Consider the following 23,955-nt stretch of genomic DNA (forward strand, 5'->3'; position numbering starts at 1 on the left):
AACAGAGGAATATCTGGCAGCCATTCTATGTTGTAGAAACTCACTGAACTATATTAAAATATTTTTACAGTGTACTCAGTGAAAAGAGCTGTCCAGAAAGGATAGAGTTCCTTTTTTCTTAAAGAACAGATATATCAAATGATATGTATCAAATGACAACAATGGTAGGGACTAGATGATTTTTGTTTCAATACTTCCCTTCTATAAAAAATTTTACGGTTCTAATTAGAAACATTTTAATTGAATCACTGACTACATACCACAGTTACATTCAACAATGTAACTATAAAACCTAAGCAAGAACTAATTCATCTGAATATTTCAAATGTCACCTAAATAAATAATAATTTCCAGAAGACTTTGATAACTGTTGTGATACAGTGGTTTATAATAAAATTTGGTCATCTCTGTTCAATACACTGAGTTTTCTTAAACTCTTGGTATTTCCTAAGAGCAATAGAGATGTCGTTTGTTATTTATAACTCGAGTTGTTTTAATGAGGAGACTTTTAGAAAGCCCTTAGGTAATTGAAGGATGGGGCTGGTTGTTAGTGGAACCAACCACAATCAGAGGACTAGAACTTTCATCTCGTCCCTTAGACCTCCAGGGAGAGGAGCTGGAGACTGGTGGCCATACCACCAATGGCTGGTAATTTAATCCCTGGTGCTTAAATCATGAAGTCTCCAAAAAATAAAAGCCCTGAAAGGCTGGGGGTTCAGAAAGCTTCCAGGCTGGTAGACATGAACACAATGACAGGCCAGGATGGCTCCTGAATTCCATGGGGATGCCAGGTCCTGTGCTTGGGACCTCCCGGGCTTTACCCTGTGCATCTCTTCCATCTGCCTGTTCCTGAGTTATATATTCTTCTCTTCTTTTTTTGGCCGGATCAAGCATCTTATGGGATCTTGTTCTCAATCCAGGGATGAAACCCTGGCCCCCTGGCAGTGGTAGCATAGAGTCCTAACCATTGGACTACCAGAGTATCCCCTATATATCCTTTTTATAAAAAACCAGTAACCCAGTACATAAAATGTTTTTCTGAGCCCTGTGAGCCACTCCAGCAAATTAATCTAACCCAAAGAGGGAGTTGTGGAAACTTCCAGTTTACAGCCAGTCAGTGAGAAGCACAGGTAACAATCTAGATTTGTGATTAGTGACTAAAGGGGCAAAGGTGAGGGGTGGGCATGTTGGAGATCTGAGACTTTAAGCTGTGGGATCTAATACGATCTCCAGGTAAGCAGGTAATGTCAGAATTGTGGGAAAGCTTTACACACACTTGGTGGTCAGAGGTGCAGAAGTGAAGCTGTCTGTGAGCAGGGTACTGAAAGTACACAAGACACACAGGAGTATTTTTCCTCTTACATTACAATGTACAGACAATTATCAATTTACAAAGCTCATTAATCTATCACACTTCTTTTCTTATAAAGATGTCAAATTATTACGGTTCTTCTAATAAAACTTCACTAGTGACAAAAAGCCAAGAAAAGGATGACACACAGAAGTTCCTAGATGTCTATTTACAACCAGATAATTTAACAGTTCTTCATATCACTTTGAGTTTTTTTATCACATATAAAGCTGCCATATTTATAAGAGAGACTCATCCTTTTCTAATCGAAAATTTAAAACACCCCAGGAGAAAAATGTGATAAAAACATCACCATATAAATATCAATATTTTATACTGTAACTTACCATATAAGGAATATTCTGCTTCCTGACCTGTGTCACTCTCACTGGAGGTTGATGTGAGGCTGGTGGTTAAAGTATTACTTAAAGACTGACCAACTGATAAAACTGTTGTTGCTGTAGCTACATTGCTGCTGCTAGTAACACTGGATGTTGACATAGTCACTGTCGATGTAGTACCGGGTGTGGTCAAATTAGGGAAACTCTGAGCACCCATAAGAGGAGAAGCTAAGGATAAAAACGAAGCGAATTAGTACAAAAAGGGGAGGATTGTGTAAACCTTAGAAAAACTACATTGTATATTTAGAAAAAAGAATGCGGTCATGAAACACTGATTATTAAAAGGCTGAAAAGCAACAACTTTGGGAACCCAACTGAAATCCAACTAGAAGTTCTTGTTTTTATAGTATTATTATTTTTTAGAATGTTAAGCCTAGCTTTTAAAGTAAGTGAAGCAGGCACTGAAATTACTCCCAATGGTATTTTCCAAGGGAATTACTTTGACCCATTGGTAGCTTTAAATAGAATTTAAAACTTTCATAAGCTAGTATCAATTCAGGACCTAAGTAAAAGTTATGCCAGTATTACGCTCCGATTTCAACTGACTCTGATGATAGTTAATAGCCATCTATTTCCTCTTGTAATTAACAATCAGAGGAGTGAAAAACATAAATGTGTTATTTTATTCTTCAGAATTAGAATAAGAGGTTCTTTATCAGGTCCTGATCAGAATTCTTAAAATGTCACAATTCTACAGAACTTAACCTTATATTCCTGAAGTGCTAAACGTGACACAGTTGTATATAACAGGGTTTAATGATCTGGTTAAAGACTAGAGCCAGAACCCACTAAACAAATCCTACTTTGCATCCCTCAGAGTGGAAAAAGCATTGGGTTCTATAAGGAAAAGCTCACTTACTTGCTGTGCTCATCACATTCCTCCCCAAAGTATTAGTGTTGTTATCACTGCTGCTTCGGCTTAGATTCATGTTGTTGGTGGCATTAGTCCGTGCTATGTTTGCCACTCTCCTTACAAAACTCTCCAAGCTAGATGTTTCTCTTGAGGACAGGTTAGGTACACTTGCACTAGAGCTCATAGGGGCCCCGGCAGCCAACAAAGAACTCACTGACAGTCTGTTACTTGCTGAAGAGCTAAGGGGCCGTTGTGAAGCTGCTTCTTTATTAGTTAACTCAGATACTGAACTAACATCAGGAGAACTAACACTAACAATTCCCATGGATATTGCACTAGACTCCCCAGGAGTACGAGCAGAACTATCAGGGCCTAACTTTCTTTCAGCATTTTCACTTCCCGTTTCCGCTGTTAAGGTGCTGGTACTTGCACTGGAAGATGACCCTACTTCTGTTTGAGGGACGTTTTCAGCAGATGAAAGAACAACAATTGGTTCATGGACATCAGCTCCTGAAACTATACTGTGTTCCATTACAATTTCTGATCTCCGTTCCGTTTTGGTCGAACCCAAGCTGATGTCGCTGCTACTGGCCACGCTACACACAGAACTGCTGCTTCCTTTTCTACTTGAGGAGCCTGCAGCAGCAGATGTCTTGTCTGGACAGTTGTTTTTCACCAAGCTGCTCCATGATTGCGTTGTGCCTGAAACAGTGGATGAAACAGGTTTGGGTGATGCCACTGTATCAGGGTCGTACCCTGGTGCAAGCTTGAGGTCAAATTTTCCTTCTGCGCCCATACGGTAAGAGTTTGAGCCACCAGCATCCCAGGTGACATCAATCCAGCCTGGAAAGGGACAGGAGTTTGTGAGACCCAGCAGAAAGCAGATAGGAGCGTGTCAGACAGTAGCTCCACAATATGGGATCAGCTTTTCATCAGCGCTGTACTTCTCTGAATTTCTAGTCATCTAAGGTCTGCCAACTAAAATTGAATCCTTCTGTTTCTCTTATTTCTGAACTGTTTGTTAATATTTAAAAACAACATAAGGGTCACGTTTATAACTACTGGAGTATCTTTCAAGGGGAAGAACCGTTAAAAATCGTAAAAAAGACGGATAAAAATGGTAAACTATTGCAACTTCAGCAAGTATACATGAAATCTAAGTAAAAGCTTTTTTAGTTGCTAAATATGATCATGTGGTCAAATGTTTATAGAAAAAGTGCTGGCTTAACCATTAATTTCTAAGTTTGGGCTAAATCCTATAATTGACGGACAAAATATTCATTTATCACTGTAGAAATTCTAGGCCACTAGCTCAAATAACACTAAGTTAGCATTTCGGTTGTGTTCTCAAAGTTCAGTGGTTACTTGGTTCTCTTATGATTAAAATTAATAAATCTGAATAAGCACAAAATTCTAAAACCAAAATTTTAAAAGTATGCTAAGCTCTTTTATTAGATAGAACCTATATGATAAAGCTAACAACATGAAAAGGACTAGTGAGCATAATATTAAACCTATATTTACTTATACTTGGAAAAAAATACTTCTTTTTTAAAAATGGTAAATAATTTCCAAAAACAAAATAAATTGCCTATTAGAAATAAAATTAGTATAAATTTTACAATCTCATTTTCATGTTATAAGCTAATTACTTCAGGGGGAAAAAAGCACATAAAAATAGTCTTTAAAAACTTTAAAAGTACTTTACACACACACACTCTCTCAGGCATACATGCACACACACATGCCAAGTTCATACATGTTTACAATGAAACTTAGAGGGGTTTAAGTAATATTAAATTACCTGTGGGGATTATCTGCATACAAGTTGTTTGAGAGGAAACTGACTGCCCCAAATCTACATAATCTAGTTTAGATGAGATTTCAATTGCCTCAATCCTTTTAACTATCTCTTCTGCAACATGGAAAAGTGTGAGAAAAGGAAAAGTTCAAAAGCATACCTCAATCCCGAATTAAAATTACATTTGTATCATATTAACTGGTCCCAAAATATACTGATAACTTATTTCATAGCACATGTCAAAATCTGTAACTGTATGTTTTATCTGTTTTACCAGAAAGCATGGGATCGTACTTTTTTGTTGACCACTGCGTCTCTGAAGTCTAATAGAGTACCTTTACATAATAGGCACTCATATTTGTGTGATAAATTAAAAAATGGATATTCCTACAAACACAAATGTTCTTAGAAAGGGAAGAGCGTAGAAAAATAACTAATAAATGTAAACCATTCAATTATGCTTCAGAATAATTTAAACACTCTCATCAGTGTTTAAACTGCTCACTGACAGGAACTCAGAAAGGGTACATATCCAAAAGTGGATATTTACAAAACTCTGAAGTCCTCTTTAGATAAAAAGAGTAACAACTAGACATTAATAAAAATGGTTAGCTTAAGTATTTGAAAGCTAAGAATTCTCTATGACGTAACGGTTTTAAGGTATGGCTTTCTGCATTTGTCAGATAAGCAAAAATAAGCCTTTCTTGTATGCTAAATTCTGAAATTAAGATTCCAATTTTCCTATATAGTTGCTTCACTTGACTCCAAACCAAGAAAAACACACAGTGCTTATATATCCCTAAATGGCCACACATTTAAAAGTCAAACATCTTAGGGGAAATAGACTATTAACTAAGTATCATTGAGATGCGCAAAAACAAGAACATTGGAAATTTCTGAATTGAACTATTATTATTCAAGTATTATTATTTTTTATGAATTTTGGCAGCTGCATACATGCTCATTCACTATAAACCTGCTATGATGATAATCTGAAATTAGGGTACAACTAAACAGAAATGCATTTTGTAATGTAATTTCAGGGACAGAATTTTAAATGTAGTAAAATTTAGTAAATGTAGAATTTACTACATTTTAAATGTAGTAAAATGTAGAATTTTAAATGTTTTTTTTTTTAAAGCAAAAAGAGTTTAAGTAAACAGATGCTTTTATCACAGTTAAGATATCAAGTGTTAGTCATTCTCTTAAGCATTGTCAATTTTATTATCTTTTGGTGTAAACTGACAATATGAACATTTTATTTTTTAAATGGTAGGCAAAATTCATAAGACCCACCACTGGTTAGGCAAATTATCCACTAATAAATGAGCCTTTTAGGTTATAAGAAAAAAATCTAGCCACTATAGTTCCTTCTGGGAGTTAATAGCATAAAGTGGGTATGAACTTCCTTAAAATCTACAGAATCAAAAGTTAAAATGAACTGGATTTTAAAAAATATTGCTTACGGAACACGAAAGTTTAATATCGCAAAGAAAAACTGGTAGACTGAGAAACATTTTGAAATATAATTAACTAATAAATGAAAATGCTACAATTTTTGTTCTGTACTTTACTGAAAAATGTTTAACTTAAAAACATTAATGCTTTTTCTTCTATATGATTTATAATTGAACAAAAAATTTTTGCCTGATTCTTGTGAGGCTAACAAGATAAAGAAAAGCATAAGAAATTTAGATCAATGGAAACTTATGAATAATAAACTAAAAACAAAGATACAAAAGGAGCAGAAAAATATGTCTTTTAGGGTATTCACCTTATACTAACTTATTCATAAAAATTACTTCAAATTATTAGCAGTAAGTTTTGAGTCAAAACCTAAGAATTAAAAACTTTTCCACTATCTAAGTAAATGATTTTTCCATTTTAACATAAAACCAATAGATTGGTTCTTCTTATTATTCCTGGAACATTTATTCAATTTATAAACTACCTCAAAATAACAAAACAAAAATATTTTGTGATGTAAATACTCGATTTCTACATTACAAACGCTAAGCACCTACTCACCATTATGCAGTTCTCCTGTGACGGTGCCTTCTCCCTGTGGGCTGCCATCCTGATCACGCCATTTCCAATCAAGGCCTCTGATCACACGAGCCCCTGGAACCATGTACTTCAGTACCTGGGAGCGAACTAGACGTCTCTGTCGTCTAAGATTAGCTTCTGCTTCCTTAGCTGCTTTTCCTATAACGTTGAAATTAGAGAAATACAGTCAAAGTCACCTTCTACAATTGTTTTAGTAAGTTAGAAAAACCTACTGTTCTCTCTTTACCTAGCTGATCTTCACATACTCCATTTACAGTGCCATAAAGTTCAAATCCAGATAGTGAGAGATAGTGGGTCTGTCCACTTGCATTCTTTCCCATCTGTTTAATTCTCACATGTCGCCACCCTTGTTTCTCATCCTTCGGTGGATCAAGAGGCCAGGTGGCTGTTGACCTGTGAATTTTAGGGAAAATATTACATAATATATGAAAAATATGCTTAAGGTAGCAAAGATATTTTTTACATAATAGAAAATTATGTGAAAAATAAAGTAACTTTCATGTTCAGCCAACAGTTTGTTACACAAAATTCAAGAAATCAAAGAAGAAAAATAGCAGTTAAGAAAATGAAAAATGAAATGTTAAATGTATATGATTAATTTGACTCATAACTCTAAAAGATTTATAATTAATAAAATCCAAAGAAATAAAAAATTTTATGAGTAACAAATCTCTTTATGATAAAAAAGATATTTAATTTTTTGCAAAATTTTAAATGATATTAAAACAGCAACTTTAAAGCTTGAAAATATTACCTATTAATCATGTTAAGAAGCTCCCTCCATACATCAAATACACAAAATAATTTAATCTACACTCTATCTACTCCTCAAAATGTGCCACAATATACAATTAAACAGTATTAGAACTAAATTTTTTAGAAACATAATGCTGACTTTCTGCCTGTAAAAAAACATACATATGATCAATATATAAAATTTAGGAAAACAGATACATAAAATAAGACAAATCAATAGTCACTGTTAATTTGTCAAACATTTCACATACATTGTGTGAATAAATGGGTAGTTTAGTTAAAAAGTTAATTCTTCTTTTTTTTGCTTTTATCAGTGTGCTATATACACATATATACAGCTATGTATCAACTTCTTTTTAAATAAGTTCAGCTTCTACTAAAGTTTAAAGAATTTGATGGCTTTCATAAAGTCATTTTTCAAAGTTTTAACACCTAAATTATAGTATCAAGTGGTATTTTTAGCAAGAAAATCTTGTTTCAGTATCTCATAAAATAGAGAGCTCTAAAAGGATACAGTTATGAAAATAAACAAAGCTCTTTACTGAGTTTTCCAATTTACAAAGACTCCTCAACTAACCCTGGTTCATTGAGACTGCAGTCATCAACATGGGTATACAAAGAAGTCCAGTTCTGTCCATCTTTGGATACCTGGAAAACCCAATTTCTCAGTGCAGACCTTCCATAACCACGAGCATGACGAAGTGTATATGCTGATGGTATCACCCAAAGACCCAGATCTATGGCAAACCAGGCATTCTTATCATCATTGCTATGACAATTTAAAGCTGAATTGTCACGACTCAGTATGTCTTCTAAGCGGCCATAAGGTAGATTGCGTCCTTCTGATGATGTTACTACTACAAGTCCATAAGCAGCTGGGTTAACCCATTCATATGCAGTTCTACAAAAAACAAAGAAAATACTCTTAAACAGTGTTAACAGTTAACACTTTTAAAATAACTGCATTTGTTCAGACTACTTTTTTTCCACATAAAATTATATTAAGAAAAATTCTATATTTAATAATTTAAGCAACTTTTCTTCATAAGAGAAAAATTTGGATGGTCTTAAATTTAACCTAGAAGATGAAATTCCTAGAACGACAGAATATTCAGGGTGGTTTCTACTACCTAGATTTCTTTTCCAGGTGAATATTTTCAATCTACATTAAACAGAGTGACTTACTTGGCATTTGTTCCAATCCAGTAAATGATTCCATTTTCATCAAAATCATGCTGGTGTCGAAATACAAAATTTTGGCCTTCTCTTAATTTTCGAACAAAAACAAATGAAGATCGGTCAAAATCGTACCACTGCTTTGCTACCTAACCAAAGAAAATATGGAAGACACCTTAATGATGATATTTTGAAGTTCACTGCCCACTTCGTAACTAACCCTTTAATGTGATTTTTTAAAATAATCAATATTCATTAAAAAATACTTGAAAAAGAAAAATAACTAGAAAATTCCCTAACCATAGCACTCCACTATTAATATCAGAGTATTTCTTTAGTCTATTATTTCAACAGACAGAGTAAAACAAAGTCTCAATAACTGTACAAAAACATTTTTCTCTTATCAGTCTGTATATTATGATAGCCAAATAACAGTCAAACTAATTGAAATAATTACCAAATTGATATTCCTTTACTTATTAGCATTAAGTTTTTGCTCATTGTTTTAGTAGAACAAATAACTATAATAGACATCTTTATGAAGAAACCATTTATAGTCTAAACATTATTTTCTAAAATGGAATTCCCAAATCACTTTTCTAAAGGGCTAAACCACAGCAAAAAAAGCTTATTTCACATCATGTGCTTGCTAGAAACTCACCATTTTTAAGAGATACTGTTCCAGAGATTCAACTGTAGCTAAGGGTTCCATCTTCAACATTCTGCCAGTCCTGTCTATTAATGCAGTTTCACCAGGAGCACGTTCCAACCGAAATCTTAATCTTCTTGTAAGTATCTACACAGAAATGATTAAAATGCTTCAGGGAACACTGTGCTTTTATCTTAACATTTTGAAAATGAGAAATGTTACATAACACAGCAATTGAGATTAATAAAGTATAGCCATAAAGGGAGTTAACAGTATCTGTTTCCTACTATATGTTTTAAAGAGGTTCACTGAATAAGTAATATTTTCAAGAAACAAACTACTTATCTCTAAACAACTTCAAACATACATGGTTTAAATAAAATTATTATAAATCACTTAACAGATTAACAGAAATATCACAGCCTTAACTGATAACTCGCAATTTTCCAAGTAAGTTATAAAAAGCAGCTAATTAACTTATGCTATTAAAGTGAGAATATATTAAATCATCTATGGCTAGTAAACTGAAAAAATGACATTTTAATAGCTTCCAATCCAATGTTTCAGTAAATAAAACAAGTATGTGCTTCATTTCTGTATAAATTTTAACTAATTTATATAGCCACAGAATTAAACATTTATATGTACATTTGGGGAGCATTTTAGACTACAAAATTAACAGAGGGCACATCCCTAGCTTTCCTGTCTTTGTATCTTGCACAGTCTCCTGAAATGATATACATACAATAAAAGATGCTGGTGGTCCTATGATTGTATAAGCTGGGAAATCTCCAGTCTTTGAGACTATTTCTATCTCATTCACCTATCAAAGATAAAACCTTTAAAATAATAGACAAAAATCCCCTTGTTCCTCTATAATGTTCTGTTTGAAGTAAAGCAAAAAGTAGATCTCTACAACTTATTTAATATATGTACCATGTCGGATATAGTAACAATACTGTAACTCTCTGAACAAGCTTTCTAGCCTGGAAATCTAGTGCCTCTGGTAACATAATGGGTTCTTGAGGGAACGCTAAGTTTTTTCTACTGAGTAGACATTGTTAGTGCAAATATAGTTTTTTAGTCACTTATTAAAGGCTGTATCTAAAAGAATCTATTTGATTCAGAGAAATGCAAAAAAGGTCAAATAAAGCAAGACTCAAGCCCAAATAACCTGTAAGTAAATACTAAAGTAACCTACAGAAAAGGTAAAGATCTGTTTTGGGATATTAGCAGTAAGAATATTTGTTTTTTTGTTCATATTGGGATACTAGATGCTAACATAAGGATAATTTAATGAATTAATAAGAAAGACAACCAAATAATACTTAAGAAGAAAACAGGCTTTTTATGAAATCATGTGATAATGGCAGATTTCCAAAAGAATCAATAGAAACAGCTAAGGAAGGCCATCTCTACTCAGTGACATACAGAAAACAAGAAAAAAAAAAAAAGTGCCTGAAACATTTTCACATTTTCTTACATGCTGAGTTACACACAGAGACGAAGGGACTTAATTCATAAACAGATGGGACTTAACACTAGAACAAAAGGATTTTCTTTTTTGTTTTCCAACTGAGAGTGTCATTTTCCACTTATGATCTATTAAATATGGTTTACTACTAACAATAAACATTGAAATACCAATACATTCAAGAGTCATTAAAAAGAACAATCAAAAGGTACTGAGGGTTGAAGAATTTAACTACTAAGCAAGCATTAAACAATTATTTGTTTATCACAATTTGTTTAAACAATCACAATCTTTCTTTAATAAAATATAACATATTTTTTGTTTTGTTTTTTTTTTTAAGAAAAGTAAGACTGCTTCTAAATGCATTTAGCAATAACAGCAACTGCATTTTCATGGTTACCTGGAGGTTATAAGTGGATCCTGGTGTATCATACAAATGGAGAGGTAGACGTTCAATAGACTCTAGTACAGCTATTAACTTTCGGATTAATGCAACGGCTGGTCGGCTAGGAAAACAAGTAATTGTTAAGAACTTCCACACAAGTTCAAACTAAAGTTCATACAGGATCTGCAACAGCCAACCTCATACAGACCCCTACTTTCTGTATTAATGCAAAGTGAAATCTAGTTTTGCATTAGACTATAACTGAGTAAACAAAGATAATCTCATAACTCAATTTCTTTACTTACTAAACTATTTCATTTTTCATATGAAACTTTCACAACTGCATTCAAAGTAATGCATAATTTAATGTGCATTTTATTTTTTAAAGTTTAAACAATTTTATTATATAATATTTGATACATAGAATATATAAAGCAATGAAGTTTGGAAAATGATAGTATTGTTAGCAAGGCAACACTGGTAAAATATTTCTGGAAAATAACATGACAAGTTATATCAAGAAGTTTTAAAAATTCATCAACTCACTAAAACTATTTAAAGCAATTTATATAAAAAGACATTTCCACCAAGACAAGTATATTTCAGTATCAGCAATAATTTGCAAAGAGTTAGTATGTTTAACAGACTAATGTTTCAATAAATGATTGTATGTCCATATAATATAATACACACTCATTTAAAATGGTATTTAAAAGTAATGGAATTGAATTTCATTTATTATTTTAAAAATTCAATCACATTCAAAAGTAAATAAAATCATAAAATGAACCTTTATCAACTCACAACCCAGCTCAACAGTTACATATTAATGGCCAATTGATTTCTAGCTATATCCCCAATCATTTCTCCCCTTTCCATGTATTTTGAAGAAAATGTCAAGGCATTTCACCCAGAAATACTCTTGAGTATGTACCTCTACAGAAGGAGTTTTAAAAAATAAAATGATATCACCACCACACCTAAAAGGAATGAATACTTACTACTTAATATCATCAAATATATAATCAGTGTTTAGATGTCCAGTTGTATCTTAAAGATTATCTAATTTAAATAAGTGGTCAGCTGCATTCACAGCAGACATGGATATTTTTCCTTTATTCCATTAGATTAAAAGATACTTTTTAAAAATCTTTCCTTTTTTATATATTTATAAGTTACTCTTGTACTGAATAAAAAAGTTCCTATTTTGTATATGAACACTATAATAGACCATTTCAAAGGAAACCTATCAACTTACAAACACTTCAAACATGAAATTAGAAGAAATCTGGGGACTTACCTTTCATCATCTTCATTTTCACTAAAGGCTGTTTTAAAAACATTTATTCTTTCTACCAGTTGACTACAATCTTGTTTCATATCTAAATCCATGCTCTTAAAAAAAAAAAAAAAAGTTTTATGGCTGATATTGAAATTAATAAAAAAATGCCAAATATGAATATTAATATACATTACAAAATTATCAATGCAATCTAAGGAAATCATTATTTTCTTTCAATTAAAATTTTTTATTATATGACCAGTAGATCGTAGCTAATATCTTCAATGTTATAATGGATAGCAATTACATTCCTTTCCTCAAAGTGTATACAAGCTACTTTCAGATTATTTACGAACATTTTACATTTAACAGTACTACTTATCTTAATTAGTATTAGAAAAAATATGACTGGTATCTCAAAAAAATGATTTCATAGACATTAAGTCATATAAAGTGATGATATATCAAGATAATTTTAATAAAGTAAAAAATTTTATCACAATAAAGAGATATTAACACAGACTAAACTGAAGGGACACATAAGGCTACTGGTAAATATTGATACCTGTCAAATATTCACATGAACTTCCTAAACTGTCATTGCTCATAACTTAATCTTATCCAAATATTTTAGGTATTTAAAAAGGCCTACAGACTAACTATTTTACAAAAGTTATGAGGAAATCAGAGCAGTGAATAATGTTAAAGCGTTTTTTTCAAACAAATCTTGAATAAATTATAATCAGGCAACTAAAAACAATCCAAACTCAATTGTTTAATTCAACTGGCTCAAACTACTGATAAAACTTAATGGCTGGAGAAATTATAGATGTTAACATTTACTACAGTTTTTAATACTCCTTGATAAAATAAAGTAAACCTTGCTCTGCCAAAAGTGTAGCTACAAATAATTCTCTAATTATACACTTCATTCTGTACTACTTACATTGTTTAAAACAGTAAGAAGCGCTTGCACCAAGCCACTACTGCACATCTCATATGGAGAAATTGTGTTTTCATCCTTCAAAAGTACAATCAGATTTTCTAAAGCTGTCTTCATTAAATCTCTCCAAGTGTTCTCACTCTCAATACACTAAAAGAAAAAAGAAATTTTAAATACGGATGATGAAAAAAACCAACAGGTCTTAATATACTTAATTTATCAGAACATCAATTACCATGAAATTAGACATTAAACAAGATTAAGAAATTCAAATTATTAATGCAAATTTTCTCTACCAGACTTGGCACCCTCTTTTGTAAAGGGCTGATTATAAATATCTTAGGCTCCACAGGCCATGTATCTTGGTCACACCTGTTTAATTCTGTCATTGTAGCCACTATAGCAGTTACAGACAATGGGAAATAAATGAGTGTGGCTGTGTGCAATAAAACTACTACAGAAAAACAATTTTACACATTCATATAATTTTCGGAAATCATGAAATGTTGTTATTATTTTTGGTACGTGTTCAACCATTTAGAAACAAAACCATACAAAATTTAACCCACGGGTGATAATTTGCTGACTCCCTAATCAATATCCAAATAGTAAAGATAAAGAAGAAAAATTAAGATCACTGCGTGTCATAAAATCTACAGGCTAACATACTTGTCTATTTGTATGAAGTTCCCAAGATGACTCTAACTGAGTTGCTATGTTTCTGAGGGTTACCACTACTCCACGAGGCATGCTTTCAACAGCTTTAAAGTGGTCGTCATATAAATCTCGAGCCATAGTTCGTACCTACCAAAATAAAAATAGTAAATGTGAACTTTTACTACAATTAATAATTTTACCAAATCTTCCTTTTAAATATATAACCTTTAAAGTTAAGATGTTTGGCTAGTTTCAAGATTCAAAAAATGTTACTACTTCTATCCATGTACATCAAAAAGATGTAATGGTTAAAAAACCACTCTAGCAGATTTTAGGCAACTCAAAGAACATGTAATTTTAATTTTTGGTTATTCAAACTTTATGTTCATATACTAAATAGAAGCTTATTTCATTTAAATAAAATTAAAGCTATAAAAGGTACCTCTGCTCTTTTTTAACAATCTGTTTGATAGTGAGCCAATTAGAAAATACAAATAAGCAAAAATAAAAGGAGAGAAAAAAGAAAAGAAAATTAAGCCATCTATAATTCCATCAACTGAAGTTGAACCTTTTAACATTCCAGGGTATATTTTAACTTGATATGTCTTTCTTCTATTTACATTATATTATTCACACAAAATATGATGCTCATGTATTTATATATTACATCAAGAGCAAGAATGACTATTGTCAGTTTGGGCACTAATTACCTCTCATTTAAATTAAAGTAATATTATTTGAGAAAGGAACCCACACATGTCCAAGGCTTGGGTCTGATGAAATTTTGTATATAACACTGTTTTTATGATTTATTACGATTTCATTTATATCACAAACTAACCTAGCATAGCTCTAATGTTAATAGAAAAAATTTTGCTCTCTACATAAATTAATAATATGTTACTATTCTATTTTAGTATGCCTCTCAGAATTAAAAGGTAAGTAAGTTCTGAATATCAGGCAACAGTGAAGAAACTATTCCTTTATAAACAGTATTAAGAAATAAAAACAGGTTAAAACTGTGTGTATACAAAATTATTTTTTATATTTTATCTACTTTATAATAAAATTATTTTTACCTAAAGTTAGTATATTTTGATAGATACAGCTTTCACACACACAAGAATAACCACATGATCACTGAGTTACTACTGATTTCAAGAAACTGAATGAATAATTGTATTTTTTTTTTTTTAAGAAAATTAAATTAGAGGACTGAGACTATGCTCTCTTTGATTTACTTTTCTTTTGTATTATAAAGCTCATGTCCCTGTGAGTTAATCTAGATTTGGGTGGTTAATACAATTTCCTGGTGGCTCAGATGGTAAAGAATCTGCCTGCACAATGCAGCAGACCCAGGTTCAATCCCTGGGTTGAAAAGATCCCGTGGAGACGGGAATGGCAACACACTCCAATATTCTTGCTTGGAAAATTCCATGGAGAGATACAGTCCATAAGTCGCAAAGAGTCAGATACAACTGAGCAACTAACACTTTCACATTTTATTCCAAAAAACTCCTGAGATAGCTGAGTGGTAGTTTATAAAGAATTTAAGAGTTGAGCTTCATCATTTGAGAATTTCATACCTATGAAATCAACTAGTCACTCAAATTTATTTGTAATCCACAAATCAATACTTGTAGCACTTTTCACAGTTATTTGTGGGCATGTGTATGCAGCCCAGCAAAAACTTAAAAAATGTGACCACAGCCTCACAGGAACCTACACCTGTTATTTCTCCAAGAAGCAATTCACGGAAACTTTATAGAACATAACTACCATGAAAAAAGTAAATTGTATTTAGTCCAAATTCCTTTTACCATACAATGGCTACCTTCAATTGAGATATTTCTTCCTCAAATGCCCTTAAGATATCCTGAATTGGAAGGAATCTGTAGCTTCACAGTCTACATTTACAACTGGAAATTATTATATGTAATAATTAATGTCTTCATAAATTATATACAGTGCTTCTAGTAAAATCCCTTACTACTATTTCTATGGCCAAAGCCATGCAAACACAAGTACCCTCCCATCTCAATCACTCAAAGGCATTCTTTACATACTGTATGAAAAAATTGTATCATTATTATATGTAAAATAAAAATGTGTCATCAGAAGATAATGAATCTAACTATGAGATTTTACTTTCTTTTTTAAAAATAAAAAAATTCAATAACAATTGATATGTCAGATGGAGACATAGTAGATTTATTAAAAAATGCATACTAAATGGACAGAATTTAAAAATTAGTAATATGAGTCAATAACATTTGCTTCTGTATCTTTTTGAGAGGTGACTTCATCTAAGATGGCCATTAAACTAAGTATCAAATTATCTGGGTCTAGATCCAGGAATTCAAACTGCTTCATCACAAAGTATTTAATCAGGATTACGAAATATAATAATGCATATTCAATCCCCCTGTATCACTAAAAATACAACTATCATTAATTAAAGCATAAGTTTAAAGCTTTGGTGACATTAAAAACTTAAGATGATTTTAAAATAATTTAGATTTTATTCTTTATCTCATCAATTTTATTTCTATTTTAATATTGGTGTTTAGTGTATATACAGAAAATAACTAAATGTATACATATTATGAAAAGTGAGATAATGAGCACTGAAAAAGGAAAACTAAAAATACATTAGACTAGGGTAGCCTATGTTATATGCCTCAGTTTCTGAACTGCCAATAATCTACCTCTATAACCCTATGTCAGTGTAAAAGACAAAAAAATCAAATTCTACAAATTTACCTTTTGCTTAGTTTTTTCTAATTTAGATTTTAGTTTTCTTCCTCTTTTGCCAGTCCAGCCAGTCACAAATTCTGAACCTTAAAAAGAAAAAAAAAAAGACATTCCACAGAATGCATTTTGTGAAATTTAACAATTTATGTGCAATTTAACATATTCATTCATTCTTATTCTGCTGAACTGACATACCTACATACTTACCCAGAGAAGTTTCTGCAGTAAATGAATGCCTGGTTCCTCTATTAGATTCAAACACAAATCCAGGTAAATCTTCTTTCAATACTGTTGCTTGCTGGCCATCTGAGTTATGAATAGCAATTTCTCCTTCTTTCAAACATGTTAGTGACCAATTCCCTACAGTGAGTTTAGTGGGTCCTGGTGCTGAGAGTATAGGTTGACTTGAAGTAGATGGCTTTACTTGGCCTCGTGCTCTTTGTAACTTCTCTAAGAATTCACTTCTACTTTCTGTAAAGACAAAATGTTTGTTTTAAAACTTCATTCCTTTCAAATATACCATTAAAAAAAATGAAACCACCTACTGGAATATCAGTTTTATTAAAAAAATAAATTCACTAAAGTTTTGTTCTTTGATATACTCTTACTAAATTGCTATTATTTAGGTTCAGGCATAAAAATAATCCTCTGGCCAAAATTTTTTGAAGTAGAAGGCTTTGGGGAAAATATACAATTTGAGACAGCATCAAACATGTGCAATTTATTACTGCATGATAAGAGGCACCTTTACCTAAAAGCATGGTGAGAGTAATCCTGGTCTCATACTATAGAAAGACATGAAATGCTTTCATGGTACACTCACTTTCTCTGGTGATATTAAAGAAAGAGCCATATGATCATCAAGGATATGCTACTGCTTTGACAATGGTGGCAGAAATGAGCAGAAAAACAAATTATCAAAATTACAGAAACTAGTAAAAGGATTTTAGAGAAACAAAATATTACCTGAACTATCCGATCCACCTTCGGGACTACCACTTGAATACATGGTGGCTAGTTTTCCATCCAAGATAAATCTAAACCATCCGTTACTGCCATTAGACAATTCCAAGGCTGCTGCATCACTCCATATATACAAGCAGTCCCTTCCCCTAATGATGGACCAATCTCTCCAATGATATGGTTTACCTTGCTGCAATTCTTTAGCGTCTTCCTGTGGTTCATCTTCCTGAATGTGTAAAATTATTCAATGAAATGTAGAAAATAATTTATATTTCAAATATTTTTAAGTATTTATAAATACATGACCATGAATCAAATTTAGAATTAAAACATCCTGAATATAATATTCATCTGCCTGTAGTCTAACATGTATTATGATTCAACTAATTATCTATAATCTTACAAGTCCGTCTTAAAAATGGTTAAGAAATTCACATGACCTAAGTTATGACATTTCCAGGTATATAGGTAAAGAAAACAAATGAATTAGCTTTAAACACAATTATCTAACTATCTATGACTTGATAAACTCACTGTGTCCCTGGGCCTAAGAGATTATTTGTAAAAAAATGGATATTTACACTAAATCAATGGTATCCAAACCTAGCAGTGTAAAAGAACCACCAGAGATGTGTTTTATCAGTAAACTGTAAGGCCCCACCCTTAGCCAAGTGAATCAAATGTACTGGATCATTCCTATAATGATAAAAATGTTAGTTATAACATGTTTAAAACAATTAATTTGTAAACATTGTTTGACTAGCCTGGCATCCTAAAAGTTTTGATTTTGTTGATAACAATTAAATATTAAGAATATTCATCATCAACATACGATCTTGGCAAGTGTGTGCATGTATGCATGTATAGGTAAAGTATTTTTAAACTTTTATAGACTTATTATACTTAAAAAAACTTGAAGGGACTTCCCTGATGGTCCAGTGGTTAAGAATCTGCCTTCCAATGCAGGGAATTTGGTTCCATACTAGTTCCCTAATTGGGGAACTAGGATCCCACATGCCATGGAGCAACGAAGCCCACGCCACAGCTACTGAGCCTCCATGCTACAGGGTGTGAGCACCTCAACTAAAGTACATGCACCTCAATGAAAGATCCTGCATGATGCAATGAAGAGCCAGTGTGCCATAATGAAGACCTGACACAGCCAAATAAATAAATATTTTTTAAAAATTTAATGCATCTTTCACGTTTCTTCCCTGAAGTAGTAGTAGTTTATAACACTAAAATAAGATTGTAAAATACGGATTATAAGTTTCTCTAATGTAAGTACTTGTGGTCCAGACCATGATAGATTAATACAGATTAAGGCTTGACTATCCATTGTAAACAAATTAAAAACCAGAGAAAATACATGAAAAAGTGTTTTCAGATACTGGACAACAAGCAACACAGGATTGCGTGATCTCCTAGAAAACAGAAACAAATACGGTAAGCCTAAGGTAAGCCTCTTAGGCTCAGAGAGTTTTCTGGTTAAGGTCTTAAGAAAAGGGAACACAGAGTCAAACAGTGTAAGGAAATCTGTCTTTGAAGAGATTAAGGCAAATGGAATATATCATCATGGTAGATGAGTTCAGGATCAGGAAGTCAAGCAAAAAAGACCTCTAGAAATGTGCAAAGTGATCTCCAGGACATCTCTACTGAGTACCAGACCACCTGTGTACAGGTGATGTTACATATAAGGCTGGGCAAAGAACGATTTGAAAACGGTAAGCTGGAAAAGTCAGAAGTCACACATGGTGATCATACGTTTGCATTCCAAACACCCATAGTGGAAAATCCTCATACCAACAGTAGAGACTTTTTCCAAATCTGATGATAACTGTAAGCCCACAGAGCAGAGAAAATTAAATAATCCTGAGCCGGGGCAGACCCCAACATGTGCATGCACACATACAAGCTAAACACAGCTGCTGCTGCTGCTAAGTCGTTTCAGTCGTGTCCGACTCTATGTGACCCCATAGACAGCAGCCCACCAGGCTCCCCCGTCCCTGGGATTCTCCAGGCAAGAACACTGGAGTGGGTTGCCATTTCCTTCTCCAATGCATGAAAATGAAAAGTGAAAGTGAAGACACGCCTCGTCAGCCTACCAGGCTCCTCCGTCCATGGGACTTTCCAGGCAAGAGTACTGGAGTGGGTTGCCATTGCCTTCTCTGAAACACAGCTAAGCACATGAAAGACAAATTGCTAAAAACAAGTTATAAAGTCTTAAGAATAGCCAGAGGAAGAAAAGATTCAATATACACGAAGGAACAAGATGAAAAAATAAGGCAAACTTAACAGTATATAACACTTTGCACATCCAGTGACAATGGAATATCTCTTCAAGTACTAAAAAAAGGCTGGCCAAGAATCCCTGCAGGCACTGAAAATGTCCGTTAAAAATCAAGACCAGGACTTCTCTGGTAGTCCAGTGGTTAAGAATCCACCTGCCAATGCGGGGGACACAGGTTTGAACCCTGGTCCGGGAAGACAGAGCAACTAAGTCCATTCACCATAACTGCTGAGCCCACACACCCTAGAGCCCGTGCTCTACAATAAGAGAAGCCACTGCAATGAGACCACATATGGAAAAGAAGCCCCTATATTCCAACTAGAAAAGACCATGTGCATAGCAACAAAGATTCAGTACAGCCGAAAAAAATAGGGGGGGGCAAAAGCAGTCCAGTGGTTAGGACTGCTGCCACAACAGGGGGCACAGGTTCGATCCCTGATAGGGGAACTGAGATCCCACAAGCCATGCAGCATGGCCAAAAAAAAAAAAAAATACTTTCAGACAAATAAAATCCCGAAGAATTTTCTGCCTTGTCTTGTCATTTTCTAAATAATGTATTTTGAAGAATAAAAGTTTAATTTTAATGAAAACAATTTACTGATTTTTTTGGTTGTTGTTCTTTTATAATATAATCTTTTAATGTCCTATCTAAAAAACCTCTGGCAGACTCAAGGTCACTAAGATTTTCTTTTTTCCTCTAGAAGCCTTACAATTTTAGCCCATAAATGTTAGTTCATGATTTATTCTCTGTTAAAAGGGGCAAGATTTCATATTTCTGCATATTATCCACTTGTTTAAGCATAATTTTTTCGATCACCCTTTACTGACTGAATGACCTTAGCACTTGTTTGAACAACTGACTGTATATGTGTGGGTCATTAATCTATTTTTACACCACTAGCACACTTTCTTAGTTACTACAGCTTTCTTTCAAAGGATGCTTTGGCTATTCCAGGTTCCTATAATTTTCATATAAATGTAGAATTTGCTTGTTAATTTCTACAGACTGTTGGAATCTGTAACCTATCTCTTGAAAGAATTCCAAAGGGATGAACCCAGATAACACTTCTTATTTGGTTTATGTTAAATGTCCAGTAATTTAGGAAATATACACATTCATCCTTAACCAGGAAGGATTCTGCAAGTATAATCCGTACTCTTATCATTCTCTCAAAAATAGTATTACTCAGTCGCTAATACTTAGGAAGCATTCACTAAATGGCAGGACTTAACCCTCGCTGGCACTTGGTAGAGACAGATAAGGTGTATTTTTTGACATGCAATCTAAAGCAAGAATTATCAATAGGTACTGAAACCAGTGGATAAAAGTTTAATGAGAAACAGCATATCTCCACAGTCTCAAAATTATCTCCCCATAAATTACTTACTAATTACAAAAGGAAAAAGTATCTTTACAATACAGAAACCTGGCAGGGGCACACATGACAAACGGATCCAAGTTAACTATCAGCAGGAGAGCAAACAGACATCATATGCCTCTTACAAGGCACGTTTTACACCAAAATCGCCGTAACATCACCACAGTAGCCTTTCTGCTAAAAACACACAGCTTGAATCAAATCATGAAGAAACATGGCACAAACACAATGTAAGGATCATTGTCCAAATCAAGTGATCTCTCCTCCTCAAAAACATGCCAGGGCTATAAAAGGGAAAGCTGAGAAATGGAGCAACATGACGACTAAATGTGATGCGCTCCTGGACTGGATTCTGGAAGCATGAGGTGGAGAGGTACGAAGGTTGTAGGCGCAGGCGGGGTTTGCTATTAGAGACAACAGCAAAGTGGAATAAGTCTCTGGATTAGATTAATACTTTTTTATAAATATTAAATGTCCTGATTTTGATAACTATACTAGGATTATATCTGGAGAAGGAAATGGCAATCCACTCCACTCCGCTCTTGCCTGGAAAATCCCATGGACGGAGGAGCCTGATAGGCTATAGTCCATGGGGTCGGACACGACTGAGCGACTTCACTTCACTTCACTTCACTTCATTTCACTAGGATTATATAAGACAATGTCCTGGTTTTGTGGTGAAGAATTTAGGTATAAAAAGGGACACAATGTATCCTATTTCTCTTAAATAATATATTTTATTTTATTCTATTTATTTTTATTTCTGGCCATGTCGAGCGGCTTGTGGGATCTTAGTTTCCCAACCAGGAATTGAACGCAGCACTAGGTAGTGAAAGCGCAGAGTCCCAACCATTAGACCACCACAAAATTCCCTCAAGTAATATATTTTAAACGAGCATGCACATACATTGTCTTTGTAAGTAATTAAGCAAATGGGGCAAAATGTCAGTAATTAGTGATTTTGGATAGAGAATATCCTGATATTCTTTATATGCAACTTTTTTGCAAGTTTTAAGTTTTATCCATGATACATTTTAAAAGAAAAGTGACCAAATCTTTAAAAACTACAGTATGACTCCATATTGCCATTATTTTGTCAAATTGTCAAAACCCGTCATGATTGGAACTACATTTCTTCAAAAGAAACCCTATTCCTGATAGATACTATTGCAATCAACACCACTCACTTTTTCTGGTTTTGATTCCTCTTCATTCTCATCATCAGAGGAAGGACCTGCCAAAGTGGACACTTTGCTAATAACACCAAGTCTGGCTAGCTGATCCAAGAATATATCGCCACCTTTATCTACTAAATCCCTTATGATTTGCAAAGCCAGCAAGTGGCCATCATCATCATCCTGGGGAGAAAAAGAAGGAAATTAAAAGAAAATGATAAAAATAAGTTTAGCTGCATGGAATAGGCAAATGCACTCATTTGCACAGACAAAATGATTTAATTAAATTAGGATGCAACTAATTTTACTACTATTTAATGAAATTAAAACTACAGAAGTTTCAAAAAAGACAATAAACTTACCTCTTGATCAAGAACAGTTGCAGTGATTTCTACTAGTACTGTAGGCAAATTGTGACCAACATCAGAATCACAAACTTCTTTTAAGAGTGCTTCAGAGCAAAAATGAATCATTTTTCGAATCAGAGCAAGACTTGCTTTCCTTGAAAAGTAAAAAAAGAAAGGACTTTTAGGTAGCCATAATAAGCTAAAATTAAAAAAAAAAAATTAATGAAAATTAAAATATCCAATTTAAGTTTTAAACAGTCTGCTGAAAATATACTTAATATAAGAATACTATTAGTAAGAACCTACTGAATAGCACAGGGAACTGTATTCAGTACTATGTAATGACCTATATGGCAAAATAATATTTTTAAAAAGTGGGTATATGTTTATATAACTGACTCACTTTGCTGTACAGCAGAAACTAACACAACATTGTAAATCAACTATACTCCAATAAAAAAAAATTTTTTTAATACAAAAACAAAGACAATACTAAAACTAGGTACACATTCATTTTTTAGGTAATTTCATTTTTTATTATTAATTGAGCTCATTAAAACATTATTTTTGTAATTTACTTACATGTGCTATGTCATATTTAAGCAGCATTATTGCTAACATTCCATGATAATTTCAGAAAATCAAAAATGGCACAATGACTGATGAATGGTGTCTATAACTCCAAATACAAAACTCTTAAAACACCTGATGGTTTATATTGAAATCAAATTTTTAATTAAGCATTTTCGTCCTTTGTCAAACTTAAGAATGTTCATTATAACTATATTCTCTAAATAAGATCCTAGTAACCCCATGCCCTCAAATATTCCCATTGTTAACAACTTGCATGACTCCTTTCCCTTCTATTTATCTACTGCTTTGCTCAGAGCATAGGAGATACTCAATAAAGTCACATAAACTAACCTCAACTTTATAATAAGCAATTTGTTCTTTTAAAATAGAAGACACACATAACCACAGACATTAAAATGATAATACACTGGTCTATTACATAAAAATTAGTAATTAATTTAACACATGTTTTCTGAGCATCTACCCATAGTCTGAGCACCAAGCTGTAGATATCATTGCCCTTGAAGTGACTTCTCCACAGGAAAGGTGGAGAGGCAAAAATCATGAAGAGAGGCATGTGACGCAGATGTATTTCCCCAGAATGTGGCCTTCATGTATTTCACATCTCTCCCTAGGTGAATTTCATAACACTATACATTCCTTAAATTTAAAATATCCT

The 23,955-nt window shown here is 33.1% G+C and overlaps 1 protein-coding gene across 6 annotated transcripts in view; it reads right to left on the minus strand.

The window, feature by feature from the left end:
- HECTD1 (HECT domain E3 ubiquitin protein ligase 1) overlaps positions 1 to 23,955 on the minus strand; it is a 75,824-nt gene that overhangs the window by 23,033 nt on the left and 28,836 nt on the right. For 4 of the 6 annotated variants that reach the window (XM_055556084.1, XM_055556085.1, XM_055556087.1 and 1 more), the window contains exons 11-26: positions 22,719 to 22,857; positions 22,369 to 22,539; positions 17,516 to 17,738; positions 16,757 to 17,020; positions 16,559 to 16,635; positions 13,808 to 13,942; positions 13,142 to 13,288; positions 12,214 to 12,308; positions 10,929 to 11,034; positions 9,067 to 9,201; positions 8,415 to 8,554; positions 7,807 to 8,130; positions 6,700 to 6,866; positions 6,435 to 6,611; positions 2,612 to 3,448; positions 1,699 to 1,920 (exon numbers count right to left, since the gene is read on the minus strand). In XM_055556084.1, coding sequence (XP_055412059.1) covers positions 1,699 to 1,920; positions 2,612 to 3,448; positions 6,435 to 6,611; positions 6,700 to 6,866; positions 7,807 to 8,130; positions 8,415 to 8,554; positions 9,067 to 9,201; positions 10,929 to 11,034; positions 12,214 to 12,308; positions 13,142 to 13,288; positions 13,808 to 13,942; positions 16,559 to 16,635; positions 16,757 to 17,020; positions 17,516 to 17,738; positions 22,369 to 22,539; positions 22,719 to 22,857 — 3,359 coding nt within the window. The remainder of the gene's footprint in view (positions 1 to 1,698; positions 1,921 to 2,611; positions 3,449 to 6,434; positions 6,612 to 6,699; positions 6,867 to 7,806; positions 8,131 to 8,414; positions 8,555 to 9,066; positions 9,202 to 10,928; positions 11,035 to 12,213; positions 12,309 to 13,141; positions 13,289 to 13,807; positions 13,943 to 16,558; positions 16,636 to 16,756; positions 17,021 to 17,515; positions 17,739 to 22,368; positions 22,540 to 22,718; positions 22,858 to 23,955) is intronic. The other 2 variants (XM_055556086.1, XM_055556088.1) reach the window with 2 other exon arrangements.

The sequence above is a fragment of the Bubalus kerabau genome, chromosome 19, assembly GCF_029407905.1.
Source record: "Bubalus kerabau isolate K-KA32 ecotype Philippines breed swamp buffalo chromosome 19, PCC_UOA_SB_1v2, whole genome shotgun sequence".
Classification (NCBI taxonomy): Eukaryota; Metazoa; Chordata; class Mammalia; order Artiodactyla; family Bovidae; genus Bubalus; species Bubalus kerabau.